This window comes from Tenebrio molitor, chromosome 3 (genome assembly GCF_963966145.1).
Source record: "Tenebrio molitor chromosome 3, icTenMoli1.1, whole genome shotgun sequence".
In the NCBI taxonomy this organism is placed as follows: domain Eukaryota; kingdom Metazoa; phylum Arthropoda; class Insecta; order Coleoptera; family Tenebrionidae; genus Tenebrio; species Tenebrio molitor.
Window position 1 is genome coordinate 20641357 of NC_091048.1, and position 23444 is coordinate 20664800.

The 23444-nt window shown below is 34.2% G+C and overlaps 1 protein-coding gene across 2 annotated transcripts in view; it reads right to left on the reverse strand.

The window, feature by feature from the left end:
• Positions 1-19343, reverse strand: part of Epac (Exchange protein directly activated by cAMP) — a 135088-nt gene extending 115745 nt beyond the window's left edge. For both annotated transcript variants that reach the window (XM_069043490.1, XM_069043488.1), the window contains exon 1: positions 19185-19343. In XM_069043490.1, the coding sequence (XP_068899591.1) occupies positions 19185-19213 (29 nt within the window). In that variant the 5' untranslated portion in view covers positions 19214-19343. The remainder of the gene's footprint in view (positions 1-19184) is intronic.
• Between the last annotated feature and the right edge of the window lie 4101 nt (positions 19344-23444).

The window sequence follows — 23444 nt, forward strand, 5'->3', positions numbered from 1 at the left end:
TTACCTTGACGCGGCAAATTGATAAATTCAAATTTTATCTATCATTTTCAACAAATCAAAGAAAGATATGTAGTCTGATTCGGATTCCAAGGATGACTTAGTTAAATAACCATGTTTTACACCATGTTGAAGATTGAGTTCTTGTTTGTTGTTGATGTTTCACGAAATATAAATTTTCTTTTACCATAACCTCAATTTCTTGTTTGACATTTTTTCAACTAGGATTTGCTTATACTCTGAATACTAGTTATGAATTTGTGTGTACAATCTGCGCCAACATATTAAAAACAACACTGACAGCACGGATGTCATTGAAAAGGACTATATATGTAATAAAAATCTTCAAATACAGGGTTATTCTAAATCATTGTAGTCGAAGTAGGCCATGCCCATGTTATTACATTTTTGCCGCTTTCATGTGAACTGTCAGTTTTGTGGCTGTCACTGTCATTTTTTAGGTGAAAAGTGCGGTGAGAATTTTATTTATTTTTGTTAAATTAACGATTGAACCCAAAAATATGGAGTTGTTTTGCAACCAATTTTAAAAATATTGAGTTTTGCACCCAATTTAACTCCCGTGTGTGAACGGTGTGTACTCACTTATTCACATCATTTTGATGTTTTTTTATGTGGAGCGGCAACCATAAATTTTACATTCAGTTTTCACGCCTACTTCGACTACAATCATTGAGAATAACCCTGTACATATTAAAAAAATGTGTTGCATTTGAAGTCCACATTTAAAAAATGTCTCTAATGTATGCAGATTTAGGTATTTTATTTTACAGGAGCACAATCCCAGGCCGAAACTTCAAACGCCTGAAATTTTTTAGACAAATAGAAGACAACAAAAAATAGTTATTTGCATCAAGGCCAAAAAGTGCATCTTTTTCGTCCGAGTCTGGGTTTTCTGACCGAGGCGCAGCCGAGGCTTGAAAACAGGCGAGGACAAAAGGCACTTTTGGCAGAGGTGCACATTAATTTTTTTTAGGCGACCGCACGGACTACGAAGCAAAAGACATCATTGTAAAAATTACAAATTTATTTGTATCTAGCTTTTTCAAATAGATAACTTTATTAATACATATGTAGTAACAATTTTTTTGATAGTATTTGTTATCAGCTTACTTACATAATTTATGGTGACTGGACAATGATCGGTTTTGTCGGTTTCGTTGCTAACTTAGTAAACAGACCAACAGATGGCGTCACGGTCAGCGTCCGAAAAAGAGTTACTTTTTGTTCGCTTATGAGTAGGTAAAATTACCGTTTTCATTAAGAGTGGCTAAAATTTTTTTTTATTTATATCGGTACCTTTCTAGAATTTTTCTCCGGCACTTGCATGCTACAAATTCTCGTTAAGAAACTTTTTATGACTGAAATAATTAATTGTGTATTTTCACTTGTTGAATTTTTATTTAACTACAAGTGTAATAAATTGTAAGTTCGAGATTTAAGAAGTTGGAAAAATATCAAATAACTTCCATTAAAGTTGTTTTATTTGTCGTTTTCTGGCACCGTAATCCAGCTTTATCTAGGGAGAAAACGAATTCTGTAAACTTTGACGTGGCAGGACCTAATGGTACAATACTCGGGACGAATAAGAACGAATTGTAATCACATTTTAACCCGCCTTAGTAGCTTACTGCTCCGACGTGTAATATTCTTTGGACGCCTTTGTTTGTTACGCTACCATAAAGTTGTGATAGTCTGTGTTGGAATTTTCGATTACACGAAATCTTTTGTTTCCAAGTTAAGAAAGTATTCATATATGCAAAGAAAATCGCTGTACCGTTCCATGGAAACTTTAACTATATCGAGATTGGCAACTGAAAATTTAATTAGTCACATTACAGAAAGGAAACTTTCCTGAACATTCGGCCAACCATGGAAATTATTTATTATTACTGGCACTGTTTACGTAAGTAATGTTGTAAAAGGCTTTCGTTCCATATTATAGTGCTATCAAAGACAAATATTGATTTTCACGTCAGAATATGCATGAATAAGTATACGCAGCAGTAATTTCGTACCTGCCTGAAATATGCATCAGTCACGCATACTTACACATCAAGGTAATTAATTAAAAAAGATCCCCTAAATTCGAAACAATTTGTTCCACTGCTCTTTGCGGTATTGCGTTTTAATTTCGTACCAAAAACAGTGAAAAATTAAAGAATGATTCGGAAGCTTAAATTACCTCTTTCGGAACGGTTTTCGCTGCCACTTACATTTTTAATTTAAGTTCAAGAATATTATTACATTTTTAGATAATTGGAAACTCCACTGAAAGAAAGGCAATTGTACCTCACTCTGGACTCAATTAAAATAAAAACGAATAAATTCTAATAAAAATCCCATTTTCAGGCTAGGCATTTTTTCTTCCTCTGCTTTATTCCCGGATTCTTGTTCGGCTGCAACGAGATACATCACCAAGTGCACAAAAAATCTAATTAAAAAAAGATTTAGCACCTGAAATAAATCCTTCCTTATTACATCGAAATAAAAAACCGCCTCCCTTATATGCGCAGAAAGACCTCTCAAAATACTCATTTATAACGTGGACCTAAATCGGCACCTATTACGGCGGGCGGTATTAAATCGAAAATTCTTTCTAAATGCCCTCAACTGATCCCAGCCTTATCTTAACATTAATCTGAAAATGTTAGCTATTAAAACAGGGGACAAATTACGTCTTCCCTGAAGTTAATATAAAAAGTTAAGTGGCTCAAAGTAAGAGAGATAAATTTTAGCAAAAAAAAAAAAATTAGAGTTATGGGTCTGCGTAGATGAGTTCCACAAAACTTTTTTACTCGACGCGATCAATTTCATAGTGTGCTTTTATTCTACCTTAATACATTCAACTAGCATGAACTTAATTATGATTATTATTACCCACAAGATAGAAGTTTGCGTTTAGGAGTGGGTAGCACTAGTAGCCATAACACGCGAGTAGATATGATAGTTTTTCTACAACATACAAATCTCATCATTTTCTTCTGTAAAACTAATGTATTATTTATTTTGAATAAAAAATGTATACAGGTTCGCGAATTATTGCATTGTATTTTAAAATAATTATGACATATGAAATATTGCGTTGTATCATAGCAAGAACAAGACGCAATTTTGCGATAGGCCACAACTCGTGGAGTAATGAATCATTATTCACGACCTTGCGTAATGAATATCATTACTTAATGCATTATTTAATAAGAGCAGAAAAAAAACTGTTACTAGATAAAAGTGTTAAAATGGAAGTGGAAGTACAATAATAATTCGCAAATGTCTTTTTGAAAAGAAATTCATAATGATAGTGTTAGCCGCCACGGCGTCATGCCATAAATATACATTTTCCTAAATAAAAAATAATTTACACTGAACATGTTTTGCTGTTACAAATTATAACAGATAAGTTAAATTAACTACCTGTAATAATTAACCGCAATTTGCAACTTTTTTAATTTGGTTAAAGAAAGATGAAAAACACTTCGCTGCTTACCCCAGAAATGGATGTTTACAGATCGTAATAAATCTTTCTTAAATTTAGAACCCAATCAATTATCAGATGGAATTCTAGTAAACACCAACTACAGTTTCCAGAACCTAACGAAATGGCCGTCTCACAGAAACCGAAGGTCAAAATTTACTTGATTTGTAAGTATGTCATTAAAAGTTTCAGAAGCAGAGCTTTTCAGGCAAACTCATTAAATTCGAAATTAAACAGCTATAAACTTAAAAAGTGCTCTACAAAATTGACTCCATCAGTACATATTTATTAACAGTGCAATTAACCAAAGTCCCATAACACTAAACGTTCGTGCGTAAGAACTAAATCGAAGCGTCGTTCCAAAGACAAGAATTATATGCCTTATAAAATACGTTTCACACCTACACGCTTCAAAGTATAAAGCCATTTCCCCAACGACTTTTAGCCCGTTCCAAAGCGTTCCACACCCATATTCGCAAATATTTTGACATGGAATTAAGATCGGTCTCACGTGCCTCCACTCTAATCAAATTAACTTATAAAGCGCTTAAGAAGAAATTTAACAAAGTGGAACGGTTATTAAGGCCAATCGCGACTCTAATTAGTTTTCAAAAATTACGGAGGCAGGAAGCGAGACAGTTTAAAGGAGTTGGATTGCTATTTCCTGCACCGGCAGTCTGATTGCGTTATTTTTTTGCCGTTCACAATGAATACTACCGAAAAGAATGATTGATGAGTCGATTTCCTCAAGTTAATTTAAATTCCTTCGGCCTAATTGACTGTTTACGCCCTCCGAGACAATTAAATCGCAAAATAAGCAACACTGCAAAATAATTACAAAGTTATTCGATTAGTGTATTAAAAATCTGCAATAGATTGGACGGGGAAGATAACAGACTTGAATGAAATTTCGTTCAAACTCGTAAACTTTTCAATTTATCGAGGGTTTGACAGGTACGCAATTTGGAAGATCTTAAGTAATTTATGTAACAACTTCCGACGAAAAATACAGGATCGCACCGTTCCCCTTTCGGGAATCGCGAAATCGAGACTAGTAAAGCACTCGTTTGTCAATTGGGAAGCTATGGTGCCCTTTAGATTAAATCCGTCTAGGATTTGAACGGCAGATTTCGCTTTTTATGGTTCTTTGAAGATTGATGAAGTTAGGTAGTTCCTAGGCGATTATCATCTCACCCTCGAGCCCTTTTGTCACAATTGCCCCGAGATTCGAGGGAGCCGAGTCCCACGTTCCTCTTTCACGAGGTGAATTTTTCAATATGAAAATCAAATTTATTGCAGCAGATAGCACCGGGGAGGAGTCGACCGTCACTCAGGAAATGCACGAGCTACCTCACATAAATATTAGGTGGGCATATTAAAACGAGCAAATTCGTCCCATATTTGAGGCAACGGAAGCGTGTATTTCATTCGTTCGCTTTCTTATCTTTCCGTTCCATAAACCAATCTATGGCGACTGTCATTTCGCATAATTTCCCAGATAGTGCGTTACACTTCAGGTGACTTTAGGCCGCATTGCTATTTCCAGACCACTTAGAAGTTTGAGCAAGTGCAAGAGCGGGATTCTGTTCTTCGATCGATAGTGTCACCCCCGGAGAATCAGTAGAAATATCACCATTTCCTCTTCAATCTGTCACCGTGTACTATTATACCTCTTTTATCACGTGTGACGCCAAATACCAATTTCATTTCAATTATCCACACTTCGGGTGTTACTCTTAAAAACGGGCCTGGGCAAACAAACTGAAGGGGAAACTCGGAGAGTTTTAATTCCTTCAAAATCAGGACTAAATCAGATTTTACCCTTTGCATATACTTTTCATCATGAACTAGACATCTGTAGGGCACGTACTAAATTATATGTTTTCAGCGGAATATTAAATCTTTTCACGGTGGAAAATATTTTATGTAAATTGAGCACAATAAAGGTGAGGTTAGCAACGTAGAAGACGAATATTAATAGGGTCTCCGAATAGGTTTGCCGATTTTAATTTGATTTTACAACAATTTTGCAAATGAATTATTTCAGGTTGATTCTCAAATCGAGCCAGTTTTTCAAATTTTCTTCAATAAACCACCTGAAAATCTAATTGACTGGTTAAGAATTCAATTACCAAACTTTAAGAAATAGTGATTGCACAAGACAGTTCAAATGCAGTTTCAGACTTGTTTCACTTCCCAATTCGCTTCCGAAGTCAATAACAACGTTTATTAGTGTGTATAAATAGAAAATAATTGTTCACGTAAACGTGTTGATAGAATGACTAGTTTCCCGGAGCAGTATCAACACCTCGACGCATTAAACGGTAGCGTGGTGGTCATAAATCAAAAGAAAGGTGACCTAACTCGAAGACGTTGAATCAATTCATTTTATTTTTATTGCCAAAAGTCAGCTTCTACAAGGAGATAAAAGCGTTTGAAATGTCGGTGCGCAGCAGCTTAAATCCATTAAAAATTAAATCACACACATTGGTGCTCGTTATTTGTGTTCCCTAACATAAATATATGATGCATTTTTTGTACAGGCACGCTTTTTTGTCAGATCTAATATAAGTACACCACGTAATGTACAGTGAAAGCAAAAATAATTCCATAAGAATTTCATATCTATTATTCAGGAACTGCGTATAGGGCAGCATATAAAATAAAAATTCTAACTAACGTAAATATGACTTGATAACACCTGAACAATACAAAAACTTTCTGAAATTGTTGAAAAAATAATCTTAGAGTGAAAAGTATTATTTATTATTACTCCTTGAGATGAAGTCCAGCGCGTCTACATATTTTCCTTTACGCTGTACCACACTGCTCCGGCAAATTTTACCTAAGTATGTAAAGTTATTGCTTTTCCAGTCCACTAAATTGGATAGATTTAATTTTAGTAATGCACCTGGAAACGACAAAATGCTCTGACATGGCACATTTTATAATAAACTTTCTGTTTCAAGTGCTCACTCCTGCATTTTATACCCTTCTATAATTTTACGATAACTTATGTTATCTGTGACAGAACTCTGACATACTTTTCCACTTCATCTCCATTCATTCTTCAAATTAATGCATTGATAATAATTTTGTAAATGCATAGTTAATGCATTTTATAATCGATTCACAAAGAATGTGGATAAGGGGTGGCTATGACATCTAGTAATATTGTTGGTAGTAGCTACAGAACAAATAAAATTCCCTAATAACAATTGATAGCTTTCGTGTTAGGTTAGGTTGATTTCAATTTTCAATTAAGGTTACATTATTGTGGCGGAAATGGTATAGTCCAATTTTTACCCTTTTGAGGTGACGTCACGATTTCCTTCCTCGGTTTCTCTTTATTGAAACGACAGAAACAGAAAAAAACAAAAAAAAAGGCACGTTTATTTATTGATGGTCACTTTTACGCTCCTGTCAATTTGACAATTTTTAATTTCTTTCACTTATTACATTGATTACAAACATAACCTTTCGAAGCAATTGTCAACAAATTTGACACATTTATAGTTATTTATGATCAATTCAAATTTGTTTCTGTTCCTAGCTCAAACATACGTAAAGTTACTAGATAATGACGTCATCGCAAAAGGGTAAAAATTGGACTTTAACATCGTTGCCAGCTTGAACGTATTTCGAGTTGAACTATAATAATTTGAGTATGAAATGCCTCTGAAATTCGAACTTGAAAATTTATAAAAACAAATGCGCAAGGTTTATTAATGCTATACCGGGACATTTTTTTAACTCTGAATATAGTCCATACTTATTCCCTATGTTCAATTTTAAAAAACACAGATCAATGCATTGTGAGTTGCTATGTAACCAACTATACCGAACACCAGAGATTTTGAAATAATGTTAAAAATTGTTCCGATTGATGGAATTGGTCTATCATGTGTTGCATTAGAAATGTCACCCACATTTCTAATGCTCTGATTGGCATAGAATAACTGCATTATGTGTATTTCTTCTTCAAACAACTTGACCATTTTATTAAACTGTCAAGTACTTATTTTCGTTACCTTGGTTACGTGATTACATACATGCATTGACCTGTGTTTTTTAAAACTGAACATAAGGAATAAGTATGGGCTATGTTCAATGTTAAAAAAATGTCCCGGTATGTACTCGTATAACATAGGTAGACTACGTCCACTGAACTGATAGAATGCAGTTTTTTTAAATATCCTTAGATAACAAAATCCCCAAACCATAACATTGAAATATTACCAAAGTATCATAGATTGTGTTGGTAATATCTTAAAACATTCGCGCCACTGATTCTCATTGGTTGTTATGAAACCCACGCGAAAAATAAATTATATGACATTATCACTCGTGAAATACACTGTATTAATAAAACCTAATATATTACTCCTACTATACTGAAGTTTTCTTTCGTCTTTCCTAAGTGCAAACATGGAGAACAATAATAAAACCTACTCTTTCCATTTTTTAAATTTCGCGCCGGATCTATTTGTTGTAGCGTAGAGTGAACTTTTTTAGTAACATTTATGTCAAGCAATCTATGAGTGGACAGAGTTTACTAATGGAAAACTGTATATATCCGTTTTCTATCCATAATTTTTTAATCAAATTAAATTAGACAACATTGTTCAAATTTGAATGTTGGAACAATGATGTCATATTTCTGACAGGAAAAAATATAAAATTGAGTTTACCAACATGATAAAAATAAATAAATCACAGCCCTTATCCACATTCATCGTGAATCGATTGTATCAATTGTCATTCACATAAATATAACAGGTGTTCAAATGAAAAGTTCATCAAGTTCGCTACGACGATATAACGAAAAAGTGATGATCCCTTCTTTGACAAATGTCAGTTGTGTTTTGCGTCTTTTCTTCAGTTGAATTTCGTTTTTTGTAGAATGCTTTCACAAGTACCTAAAAAATTGTGTTTTTCAGACACTTGTCGCAAATTTGATCGACCTACAGCAAAGAATTCAACAGAAATTTTCATCGTAAAGTTTTAAAATGAATCCATGAAGGTGGTCACCATTTTCAACATCTACGATTTTAAAATAATTGTCTCGGTGAGCATTTAATGCTTTCAACATAAAAAAAACACACCTAACCTAAGATTTTACAGATTAAAAATCGCTGCGACTTTCGTCAAATTAAGAGATTTTGTATTCAATGTTACCAAACATGTAGCCAGAGACATGCCCTACTTTTGTCACTGATCTTCTGAGACATACTTCACCCCATACTTCACAATATTGTGAAAAATTCAAAGGCTACTTAATGAACTTTTCAACTGAACAATCGATACATTTTTTGTAGTTCTCTGTGTGACGTTTTAAGTGCAAAAAAACGTCGGTTGGCAATTTATGTTGTCAAAGTTTTTTAAATTCATATTACGTCAAACAGTTACGATATGCTAAAAATAGAACAAACAAAAATGTATCGCTACATAATGTAAATAATAAATATACACAAAAAGCATTTGAATATTTCCAAAGTAAAAAGCAAATAAAAACATTTTATAACAAAATTAGGGGTACTTGTGGCGCATTGTCGAATGCTTATGCATTGTGAAGTATAATAGTTAAAGATAAAAATGAATGGATTTGTTCAACAAACAATCTACTCTTATAAATCACAATTAAATTAAGAAAACAATAGGTTAATGATGACAGAAATGTTGAAATTCACATTGATAAATAAATATTCAGGAATTTTATTTCATGTTCCAGATGTTAGATATGAAGAAGCCGTTACCGCAGGCCGTTACATCCTAAATAACTGAAATTTTTAATACACAATTAATGCCATGCGGTATATAGAATAAAGAATAAATCCAACAAGCCATTGCTGTCAGGGTTCAGTTGGCAGCGCTAGTTTAAATATTGCTGTATTTGACAACTGCCAAACTTCTCTATTAGAGCTTAGAGGACTCAAATGTGTTTCTTTGACAACATCATTATTTAAATTAGGGGTTATACAGGGTGTCCCCCAAAAAAAAGACGAGTCCATAGCTCCCTTATTTATCAGAGGATTTTAATTATCTATACACCAAATTAAATGGTTGTTAATAGGCTACAAAACGGCTCAATAAATTCACGTATAGCTCCAAGGGCTTCAAGACTAAACTGTCAAAAAAAAAATTTCAAATGGGATTATATACTTTTTTTTAGTAATTCTCATTGAGATTTTAATTCTGAATACAACAATGTATCACAAGTATAACTTCACATAAAAAAAAATAACACCAACTTTTGAAACAAATGACGAACACCAAGCGTGAAGCTATCAAAATGCATTGCGTTACAATGTAATAACACTAATAACCAAATTAAGGTAGCTGGAAAGACAAATGACAAAAAAACAAAGATATGCCGCCAATGTTTAGCGCAAAATGGAACATAGACGATAGTAGCGTTTTTTTACATTCTTTTTTTGTGAATGTTTGGTATTTAAGTGTATACTTGTGACACATTTTTGTTTTCAAAATAAAAATCCCTAGCAGAATTATTAAAAAAATATATGTAATCCCATTTGAAAAAAAATATTTTGACAGTTTACCCTTGAAGCCCATGGGGCTATACTTAAATTTGTTAGGCCATTTTGTAGCCTATTAACAACCATTTAATTTGGTGTACAGATAATTAAAATCTTCCGATAAATAACGGAGTTATGGACTCGTCTTCTTTTTTGGGGACACTCTGTATAACAACTTACAACGATTTACTTTTTAACACTGAACGGCCATCTTGCGCTATTTTTGATTTTGACATCTGACATAATGGACACGCCTACATGGAGCGACTGGTGTTACACCACAGTGGAACCGATTAAATAATTGCATTATTTCACTTTTTTGAGGCTTTTTTTAATTGGGGTAATTTAATGATTAAATATTTCGTGTAATTCATAATTTTAATTGATAAATAAATCGTGACAAATGCTTCAAATGACCTTACATTTGACTCGATCGAGCCGCGTGTGGACACTTCTACTCCTAGGACTTGAAGTATTTCAACTCCGCTCACAAAAAAATGCCACTTTAACCGTTTCTATCGAGATACATAACGGCGCGATTTTCGACCGCTTGAAGATAAAGTACTTTACTACCTACTGCAAATATATCGGTTCTAATGACCTATTTAAGATATCATTAAAGCATAAATATAAGCTTTATAAGAGCTTCTAGTCATAACAGTTTCTAACTTCCGGTAAAAATATCCTTAACTCCGGAAATTTATAGTATTTTGTGTAATTTAGGTAGCAAAAAATATTCTCAACAAATTTGAAATGTTGACTTGGAAGTGGCGATAAAACATGGAACACAGAATTATTAAACGTACGCATTAACTATTATTGAACATTGATCCCCCAAAAGGCAACATGGACGGTCTAACGAAACCCATTAAACAAAATTATTTACGGAACCCGACAGCAGTACGGGCGTTTTAACCATTACATTAATAGCTAATCTTGAAATTAATGTGTTGATTAAAAATCAATTTAATTTAACTTCTAGATCCACAGAAGGTAAAACCATTTACGACATCGTCATTGTACCTACAAAACCTTGACAATACGACCGACGATGAATGAAACTGCGTTCCAACAAAAATTAATTTTCTACATGCAAGTGTTTGCTGCAGAATTTTCGAAACATTCCGCACTCGGATAATATTGTTTAAAAAAGTGCCAGCACAATTATTCATTGAGTACTCCAACTCCATTTGGGAAAATTGTGCGTCACTCTGGAAAAATACCATAGAAATAAATCATTTATATATGAACCAACATACATTATTCAGAACCATTAGAAATTGAAACCGCATTCGCTTCGGAAATGACTGCAAATAATATGTAAATATGGCAAAGCGATGTCACAATAAAAATAAAATTAAGACCTAGTAAATTTCTTTCGCACTGCAATCTTGACATCTAAGTAGTAAAAATTTGTTTGCATGAGAAAATGGAAAAGGAAGTTACGTAAACAACAAAGATAAAGTACAAATTTGTCAATACCAAATAAATTATTCATTAAATTTGACTATGCAATAAGATGCAAATTTGCAAACTTTGTACTGTCAACGTCTTTATTTGACCTTAAGCACGATGACGAAATTAAATGATTTTTACGGAATGCTTCAAAATGTTTGTAATAATAGGACCGTACGAAAAGCAATAAGATGCTCACGCTTCAAAACTCAAAGAACGTAACGGCATACGTGACATGTAAAGGCGTGCAAGAATGGTACGTAATATCAGAAAACGTATTAAATTCGCCTTTACTGTTTGTTCCACTTCTTTGTTTATTCCATCACAATTAAAATGTATAACAATTAATCTTCTTCAAAATACATAAAACGAAGAGTCTGCTGCTTATTATTATAACGGGTTAATTTGTCTAATGGTACATTAAACGGCAACTAGATCACTTTAACAAACAATTAATTTTTATCAATTGTATCAATGTACCCAGAAATGTAAGTCAAGAAAAGTTCACGATAAACCTTAATATACTGCTTATCATTGAAAATGCAGTACCCAGAAGGAGTAAAGGTATTTTAATTAAACTTGGTAGGTACACAAGATTGTATGTGAATAAGTACCGTGAGATCGAAAAAAAATTAGAGTTGGCTGTGACCAAAAATTTCAGTTGGCCATTAGGTAAGATTTCAATTATCACAGTCTTAAAAGTTAGATTAGTGATTTTGAGAACGTTGAAATCTTGATTTTCATAAAGGTGTGAATTATGTGTGACCTGTGGGTTGTAGAAGAATTTCCTCTGCTAGTGCAATGAAACAATGAGATTTAAAACTCTCTCGCGCCTGTATTCAAGCACGCAGCTTGTTTATAAATTGATCCAACGATCAATATTCAGAGAGGTCTTATGTTGTGGGGACTCTTATTGTCAAGGGGTTTAATTTCATGCACAACAGACACACGATAAGGAACAAAGTACAAATCTTTTTTAGTGATAAGCTGAACTGTACTAAATGATAGGTTCGTTTCTTGGGTTAATCTCCAGATGGATTTATTTGGGGTCTCTGCAATTCTTTGTTCAACCTCTTCAATATTTTCAGCTGTTCTTTTTGTCGGTCGTCCACTGCCTTTTTGCGCAGAAAATTATCTGTTTCCAAAAACATGTTTACGCATTTGTAGACTTTCTGGGCAAGTTATTGGTAAGTGCCTTGAAAACTCTGGAAACTTTTGTTGAAATTTCTCAAAAACTCGAGTTGTTGAATAGGACCATTTGCCGTTCTCAAGTTTTTCTCAATTTCTGAAGTAACACTGTACAATGAAAATTGTTTGGTCTAAAGTGAACATATTGTAATAGCAAATTTTAATAGTCAACCATTAATAATGACAATTAAACCATTGTAATGACATCTAAGACATATTAAACACGGTCTTCTCGATTTTTTTTTATTTTCGATCGCTTTATTTTATTTTATTTATTTTTTCTTGATTACTGTTTTTCTACTTAACATAACAAGATAAAATCACTTTCTTTTGTGTTGATAGCAGTTATTAAATATACATACATATGTATTACCTTCCTGTACTACTACTACTAGAAGTTTTAGACATCGTTGCTGTCACTATCTTGGTGCAATTGATATCGTTGTTTTTCAACAGGATAACGTGCATGCACACATTGCTTATATGTTACTAGAGACCTTTTAGAACAATTTCAAAGTTGATATCTTCGTTCTTTCTGAGTGTTGCATTTTCTATGATAAGCAGTATACTCGTATTATGAAACGTTCTACCAGCCACCGACCACTCGATCCGGATCTTTCAAAGACTCATTAATCCTTCAAAAGGCAGCATAATGTCTTTTTAACAAAGTACATTAGAACTTTAAATTGATGTTGATGTAAGCGAATCAATTTAAATTAATATTTTACAGGTTTGCAGTTTATCCCAATTTTTAAAGCGATCATCACATTAATTTTTAATAAGGACAATTTATTTTCGTTGATCGACACTTCAACGGTTACGTGGATATTTTGAAAGACACAGTTCACAGTCAAAATGAAAGTATGTGTGATTTATTTCTCCCGGAATAATCCCATTTCCCAAGAAAGTGGCAAAAATAACAGCCTTTCCAGTTCAGTTCTGCAGAAATCAAACAGTTTCGTGACACAAAATTTATTAATAGTATATTATGCAACAAGATTTATAAACGGCACTTTAGACACGAGTTTTATGTTAGGCACGAGCGAAGCGTAGCGGAGCGAGTGTTTAATAAATAAGTGTCTAGAGAAGTTTATAAACGAGTTGAATACTATACTTTTTCTACGACCAAATTAACAAATGGAACACACAAACGAAACAAGCAACTTTTTTATTAAACGTTAATTTAAACATACAAACTAAATGAACATACCAAATAGGAGTATACATATACAGGGTGGTACCGATATAACCTGCCAAAAAAATTCTGGGTCACTAGAAGGATCTAACAAGTCCAAAAAACCCCTTTTCATTAGGTCCAAAATAATGAGGATAAATTAACCCCTATCCACACGCATTCGACGCTGCTGACCACAAAAATATGTACCTACTCAGGAATTAATTGTTGGTGTTTGTATCTAAGCAACATAGGTACCTGAATCGTTTATGATAAATCTGACAAACTAAATCAAATTAATGACATTTATTGAAAACGCTGTACACTGTGTGCGTTATTCACCAGCTTATTTAGGTACAAAAGCTGATTTTGTTGACTGAGATGAATGAGTAAGTAATAAATAAAGTGGTGTTCCTCAACGTGTAAATAAATGTAGAGGTAGTGTGTGCAAAATTGTGGAAGAACTGTATAATAAGAGTATCGTCTTAATTGTGGTTAAATAGCCAAAATAATGTATTGAATAAATTTATTTACACTTTACATATTCGTACTTTCAACTCTAACTGAGAATATCTACTAACTAATGAAAGGTAAACTAGACTAACAAAATTATTTTATAATAAATGTTCTGTGTACTATGGCGGACAATAAATTTAGGCCGGCAAATTTCTGACATTTCAAAAAAGTCAATGCAAGCGACCATTTATTGTCATTATGACTGATGTGTCAGTTTGTCAAACTGAAGGTTTTCAAGCTGTTTGGCGGTTCCTTCGCCTTTTTCGTAACTTACAGATCATGACGCACTAGCATAACTGATTTGTAGTAGCACTTCTCTCTGATGCACGCTTCTTTTCCCAATTTTAATTTTGATTATCGCTGTCACGATGACAAGAATGACAAAAATCGAAAATGGGGTTAATTGAACATAATGCCAGCTTCACATTTTGATGTCAACTCAATGACAGGCCGGCCTAAATTTATTGTCCGCCATAGTACCTTCCGTTGGTACCAATTTTCATAAACAGAATTCAGCATTTCTGGGTTTTTACGAATCTGGTTCGCGGCGTCTGTTACGCGTTTCTGGAGTTGGCCTTTTGTATTTATTTCAACTTCGTATACCAAATCTTTCGTGTGGCCCCAAAAATTAAAATCCAGAGGGGTTAAATAAAGGATCGGGGACGCCATCGTATTGGAATCAGTCAGAACCAACCTCACATAAATGCAGATGTAGCTCCACAAAAGTACAACGGGACGGAAGGACTCCTTCAGGATAACGCTCGCCGTATGGTCGCCTTGCCGGTCTTGAATTACCACGTGTTTCGCCATAGAGTAAATGCAAATCGGCGTATTCTTGTTTTGTGAATTTCATAACTTTTTGAAGGATTCGCAAATTTAAAATTAAACTTGACAAATGTCATAGGTGTTACAGGTACCGTTGCTAAAGAAATTGCAGCCAAGTAACCAGAATTACCTTTTTAAAACCGATTAACTCATTAGCGTACAGCAAATTTTGACCAAATTTTCAATTATTTTTATCTCGAAAACGAAAAGACTTTTATTAGAAACATTTTTTGTGTATGAGTTCTACTCATCGTCACCTATTACAGGATTTCTTGTGGCAGGTTATATCGGGACCACCCTGTATATTTCTCAGGCTACAAATTGTTGGTGGCTTCAGGTCCATATTTGAAAAATACAACGAATTATTCCACTGCAATGACGTTTTCTTTCACGTCGCGAAACTGATAAACGTCAAAATCCCAACTTGATCTAGAGCAAAATATGTCCAAAAAATTCAAGCCGTGTTTAAAAAAACTTTGAGCGTGCCGAAAACGCCCGAATGGACATCAAGTTGTGACTAATGAACAATCGTTTTTAAAGTGACGTTTTATACACTATTTGATGTCAGTGCAAAATGTGACACTGTAGAGAAGGAAGTAGAAAAAACTAATTACACACATGGAGATAATTTTAGTTTTGGATGTTGCAAAAAGACAAAAAATGGACAATTCACTTTAACTATTCAGGCAACAACTAACGGAAATCGTTGAGCTGAAACCACATGCAAATGTCAAATTTATTCCCCACGACTGGTTCCTGTTGTCTAGATCTACAATTAATTACGCATGTAGCAACGACAGAATTTACAACCATCTGGCACCTCTGAATGTGCGAATTTAATTTTCTGTTTCGACGAGATTGTTTGGAATCATCCCTGATTTTAGCGTGAAAATTCATAAATCGTAAACCATCACACAAGATTTTCTTAACCGCTTCTTTTACGATTCTTGTGTGATTTCCTTCTTGCCTCCTCATAACGTCGTATTAAACCCGTATAAAAAATGTTTAAGGCGCAGTTACGGATTGATGGTATTACTTTAATGACACTTTCCAGAAGCCAAAATTGAATCCGAACCTGACATCTCCTATAACACTTGACTTTCCCACAGAAACATGATGAATTTTCCGACAAAATGGAGGTGCAAAACGTGGACTGATGTAATTTTAAAACTTTTACAAGTTCGCGATAACAAATTATTTATTTACGAGGACGTAGCTCTAGGATAAAGTTTGCCCAGTGTTGTCCCTCCAAGGATTCAAACTTCATGATCCGGTTACATATTGTGTACGGTCGTTGCACGTGGGGGCGAATATTTTCCACATCACGTCTATCTGTGTGCGTCATTGTGTTCTATTTTACTTTGTTTCAGTTAAAAAATTTAAAACTTTCCTTATCGCCGCGAATACTAAACAGAGTTTGTGTTTCCAGTTGAGAGTTCTCCTGTCGTTTAAATAAGTTTCCTGGAAAGCAAACTCCACCTCAAAAATACGAGGATAACTTCAGGCAAATACCGATTACAACCAAACTCGTGCAATCTCAAGACCACCCTCATCATTTAAAATTCTCCACTAATTGTCTCAACCCCCACCATTATTTTTTGGTAACAACTGGAACTGCAGGGTGTATCGACTTTCAGGGCAGATTCTACGATCAAAAATAACCATAAAACTCTTGCGAGATAATCAACAACAACGTAAAACAATTAAGATCTGAATTCCCTGGATTTTATGGGGTTATCTATGCATTGAACCGGGGGACGAAATTTTGACAATTTTTTAAATTGTACATAGCTACTTTTTATTTTTCTACGTGTCATCAAAAAATACCACCCGATTCCTTTTATTGCTGGTAGAACTTTTTATTCGATTATCTCTCAAACTAAGCATTTTTGACCCCACATGTATTAAGAGTTTTATGCCTATTTTTGATCATAGAATCTGCCCTGAAAGTTTGTCGGTCGAATTCGAATACACCCTGTATATTCTGTTTTTTTATCAAAGAACCACCAACACCGCAATTTACCCCCAAACTAGAGCTGGCAACATTGTACACTTTTGACCTAGGGTGAAAAATCTCATCATATAAAAATTGAGGTTATGTAGAGATATTAGTAGCGTAGCCTATTAATAATATTAATAAATGTCTCACTTTGCGAGGCATTTTTAATAACACGTTCACATTTTAAATGCGTATTTGGGTACTTTCAAGGACATTAAATATGACAGGCGTTGGCTGCTATAGCCAATAGATATCATTACATTCCCTAAATTTAGTAAAATTTTATTATTGCAAACCTAAATGAACAGGTCGTGGTTCTTTGATTAAAAAACCGAATATACCTCCACTAGACCTACTTGTTTTTTATTTCGTGCCTTTGGCGTAAAATTGTAAACAAAGAGAGATGGATTTTACTTTCTAATTTGTAGCGAATTTAATTAATTTCAGGAAAAAAGTTCACCGAATCGTAACGCCTTAAAGGCAGCTGGAAGCTTCTACGTCGAAGACATTTCATTGGATCAAATTCTTTTATTTCAAATGAAAAAATTCCACTGAAATGTCTGAAAGAATGGAAGTGTTTGCCGTTAAAGAAAAAGAAACTATGTGTGTGCAAGTTGAAGCTGCGGTGTTGTCCTTGTGCAGATTTCCAGTACGACTGGAAGACTCGTACATTTTATGAATACGTAAAGCTCTTGAACAAATTACAATAACGCCAATATATAACCATTATCCAATCAGCTCTCTGCTCGAGCACCTTCATTAATGTCTAGAATAAAAGGTAAAAATTATAAAACCCTCATCTGTTCATTGCTTACAGATAATTACAGAGTTAAAAACCTCATAAATAATTGTCAGAGTTAATTCGCCTCCATTTAGCAAAGTCAACTGAGCAGCCATAAAATTGACAACGGACCCCTCTATTGCTGTGATTGGAATCCACGCTTTGTGCGCAATTATTTAAAGAGATTAAAAATTGCGGAAGTGTCCGACGAGAAATTTTAATGCGAGCTTCTACTGTGCATTTAATACGATTTTCGATTAAAAATTCTTGGCATATCTTCGATAATTGCACTTGCGCCTGCTTAAAATGAAGAAAATATGCATGATGTGGTTGAACCGGAACGGACACTCTGTATTTTTAACGTATACCTGACCGGTGCGCCCACGTCAAATCAACCCACGAAACACACTTGTTATACCTAGCAAAATAACGTTCCTCACACACTTGCAAAACCCTAAAGTGAAAATTCTTTTATAAACTTCGCACGTTCTGCCAGACTCTTGAAGAAAGTTCTCTGACGTGTACTTTATTTTGATAAAAATCGTTCCGAAATTTAATCTTCGGGATTTGATACGCTCAAATAACGGACGAATTGTCAAAAGGGCAAATAAGGGATCGAAAGGTATCGGTTTCGATCTGGTTATTTGTCAGTTACCTACTAATGGTGGTGTTGTGGTAAAACAACGGACGTAGAATTTACATTTTATCTTTTATGGGTTTATTAGAGTTCTAATGAAAACACAAATAAAGTAGTATTGTGTTTCTTGGCTCATTTTCTATTATAGTCGGTAATATAAAAGCTAGTACAGTATTGTTTGTTGAAAACGTGAAAACAAAGGAGAAAATGTGAGGTTGCCCAAAAATAGAAGCAAGGCAAAACGGACGAGAACTTAATAAATTAAATGCCACTCGAAATGGGTTAATGTAATGATCATCGTAATACGTGTGTCTATTTTTAATGGTGCAAAAAGAAACAATGTAGGTGTAATGATCGCCGCAATAATTTCGCTCGGCTCGTTATTGTCCTTCAAAAGACTGGTCTAAATTTAATCGTTTTTTCCTTTTGCGAAAAGAGTGACACATTTTAATTTCCGCCTTGACAAAAAGACCAATCAACGAGAAAAACCCGGAGAAATTTGACGACCCCTCGACGGGGGCGCTACAAATTTTCAACGGGAAGCAAATATTGTGATTTTTTTTCGCAAATCGCATGTTTATACCTTTTATCGATAGCCGTTATCCATTCCATATCTAGAAATCTGAAGTTCGGACACTGTGCAAAATAATTCTATTAAGGTAACGAAACGTCGCGGCGGTGCTTCAGCGACATCACGATATAACCCGAAACATCAACAAGCGAGCAACAACTGGCCACACGCCGACTAGTATCCGGTAACCGGAGGAATGCGCAAGGCAACGCCAGGATTACTTTACCTCCCTCGTTTTTACTACTTCGTCCTTATCCTGGTGCACGTAACTGCAACAGCAATAATGCTTCGACACGATACGGGATGTTGCACTTGCCCGAAAGTCCAATTGTCTTCGTTTCTTGCACCGCTGTTGCGCTCCCGATGAAGGTGTCGTCTACGACAGGATCCAATCACATTAAATGTTGAATAAAGTTTCCAATTCCCATACCTGATGATTGATTGATTGCGCCGAAAGTGTCTTGTTTAGATAAGAGCTTTCAAGAAAACCGGAAGCTTTTTCTTACGCATCTGACTGTGCACCACGAGTTTGAAAAACCGCAAACGCTTCTCAACCCTTCGAACTGTCATAATTCGCCCGCCACGCCAGAATCGAACTTTAAATTATGTAAACTTGATGAAAGCAGTGTCTAATCCCATAATTAATCCATTTTATAGAGATTAAAATGTATTCGGGTGGCTTTCCTGTTCTCGACTCTCGTTAATTCCATTACTTTGTATCTCTGTAATGGAGCGGTTGCAGAATACGGTCAGCAATAATGTGGCAACTTAAATGATCAAAAATGATGGGAGTGTTTCGTATTTGGTTGTCACAAGTAATTGAAGTTCTCGATGTATTATGCAAACATATCGATTTTCATACGGAGACAGGATGTCTCAATTTTAATGGAAAAGTGGGTATAAATTTTTTATTCGAGATGAAACCTGACTATATTTTCGTAAAAATAAGAACGACGTTCCCTGCGTCTGACATTGCGATATCAGATTTCATCGTTAGCTCTGCCAACGTCTAGGCTCAGCTTTACAGATTTTCTTATGAATAATAGCAAATGATCCTTTAAACCCCGATTTTCCATTTTGACGTTAATTATTTACCACTAAACGATTATTGGACATTTATCTCGACGTTATAATTGGTCGAACATTAATGAACTAGTTGGTACAAAAATAAAGGCAAATTTCTGGTATTTTTTGATACGTCCTGCACATCAAAGTGGCAAGAAATTAATTAATTCATTAATTAATTGCTGATACTTTGCGCCCAACAAAAAATACTAAAGTCTGATCGCTTAAGTAAAGCTTATTTATAAACCTTTTCGTAAAATCTTTCAGTAATTAGTTGCTACATCAATCAGCTTCTTTGTGGTTTGCGCGAGAAAAATAATCCGAGTTATGAAAAGACGGCATTATCTGCTCTCCTTTCATATTTAAATTCAGTGGAGCTAATTTACCCAAATTATTGTTAAATCCTTTAATTCTATAATTTATTGAACCGTGCTGTTAGGATAAGATATAAAATTTCCACAGAAAAGGGTACGACCTACATTACTTATCATAAAGTCTGTAAGAGGAGATTGTTCAAAAATATATGGAGCTCAAGTCTCATTTTTCTTTTTTATTTTGTGCCATAATGAAACTTTTTGTAAATTTATTGTATGGAACTTTTTTCTTAATAAAATATTAAGTCTTCTTAATTTTTCACCCATGTTCCACAGGTACGAGCATATTTTAAAGACAATTGCCGTTGATTAACAAACATAGATATTTTCATGACATTCTTTTTAATTTTTTCTAGTACATATTTCGAGCGAATCAGTATCTACTACATAGTAGTAGCAGTAGTCGATTTTTATGTATTTATATTATTTATTTAAATACTTTTTTTGTGAAACAATTGTGCAACGCTTACCAAGAAGTTGTCATCATATGTGTTCTTTTTATTTATTGATTTGGGAAAAGTGTTAATACGGCAACCGTCACTGCTTGTCTAAAGACTAAAACGATGACCGACAATAGTTATCATGTGACTTCCGATATATGTATGTAGATCAAATTTTACATTAAAAAAATGAAAATGGGGTTTGTATTGAATTTCAAAATAAGCTATAGGAAAAAGTTGATTCTAATAAGATTTTATGGCTGTGTATAAAATTTCCGAACAAAATACGTTAAATTTCGACATTGAATTTCGAATTAACGCATGTATGAGGACACAAACCTAAGCTTTAAACAGTTTAAATTATCAGTAATTTTTGTTCTAATAGTTATTTGTATCACAAGGCTAGAAAATGCCATTTGGCAAGTGCAAGCACTTGCAAAACATTTTCTAGCCGTGTAATACACAAACATTTTTCGGCCCACAATTTATTTGAAGCAAAATATATTAATTTTTATTAAAAAATTACCGGATAGGGAATTTATTTTACTTCCATTGACAACATAAAAGATCCAAGAAGCGACAGTCACGACAAAAGTCAATCAATTCCTCAAATATTCAAAACCATCGTCGTCCTCTCTGTTATTCCTAAGCCGTCGCTTGATAACCCCCTCGGCCTCTACTGCTATAGACAATGTACAGCTTGCGATAAAGGATACAAATTTGCCCGACATCAATATTTCACACTCAAAAAATTGTACAAAAATTCCATATGACATTGACATTTTGTGCTGCCAACCTAAAATCTTTCGTTAAAAATTCCTGTTTCTATTTTTTTTGCCAAGGCAGGGAATAGCTATTTATGTATCAAGTACGCAAAATAGGGTTTTAGGGGACGAATCGTAATTAATGACGAGGCGACGTAGGAGCCGAGTCTTTAATGAGAGGAGTCACCTAAAACCTTTTGCGTACGTGGTGCATACAAGATTTTTTTGCACGAGTTCTCTAAACTATATATGGTATATAAGAGAAAGTAGGCTCGATCGTGGTTCCTAGGGGAGTGTTTGAGAGTTAGATTTGAGTTGGCAAATTTAAATACATAGTTAACATAATATTTATATTTTATTTTCACTGCAGAAACATTTTGTTAACTAGCAATTTTATTTAAACGGAGATAACGACAATTTTGACAATAAAAGTGCAGCCAATTATCTGAATTATCAATCGAAAAACGCCCCTAGGAACCAGGATGGAGCCAACTCTCTTTAACATACTAATTTTACTCTAAACTACTAAACTTATTTCAAAATTTGTGACAGAACAGACAGAAACTACTAACAGAACATTTCTAAATGTCTAATAGTCAGTTTTGAGATAGTTGTATCTAAGCAACGATGTTTAGCGTACTAGGCCGCTAAAGATCCATTTTGCGGCGTGTTTTGAGTCCGCAAAATACTCATTTTAGAGAGCGAATGCAAAAAATGCTATTTTCCAGACGATTTAGACGAATGGAAAATCAGTTTTTCTAGACGGAGGCCGAAAAAAACTATTTTCAGCCAGTTTCAGAAATATCATTCTAGATAAGATAACAAGTTTGATGCAGTGTTTTTTGCTAAGCACTATACAACACAAGGGGCCTACGTCTGATTTGTTAAACTTATAATATCGTCAAGCTACAAAGTTATACACCAGATCAAGAATTCCCAACGAGGTTAGTGACAACCCCCTAAGGGTTAATAAACTTCCTCGGAGGATAGATACATATGAAGGGTTCAATCAACACAATTTGACTCCCTCCTGGTAATTAACACTGTATTTGTTTCTTTTTTAAATTTAAAACTTTTCAACGATAAATCAATATTTTTCTTTTTATAGTCCAGTTATACATATACAGGGTTATTCTAAATGATTGTAGTCGAAGTAGGCCATGCCCATGTTATTACATTTTTGCCGCTTTCATGTGAACTGTCAGTTTTGTGGCTGTTACTGTCATTTTTTAGGTGAAAAGTGCGGTGATGAGATTTGTATTTATTTTTGTTAAATTAACGATTGAATCCAGAAATATTGAGTTGTTTTGCACCCAATTTAACTCCCGTGTGTACTCACTTATTCACATGATTTTCATGTTTTTTTATGTGGAGCGGCAACCATAAATTTTACATTGAGTTTTCACGCCTACTTCGACTACAATCATTTAGAATAACCCTGTAGAATTATAGATATAGATTAAAATAGAATTTGCACATAAGAGTATTTACGAATATTTCACTCATACATTGTTGTAACAGTGCAAGAGGTATTAAGTTATTAAATGGAAATTCAAAAAATTACACTGGAAATTCCACATTACCGTAACATTGTTACAACAGAAACGTCAAAGTCAAGAAAACCCTGTT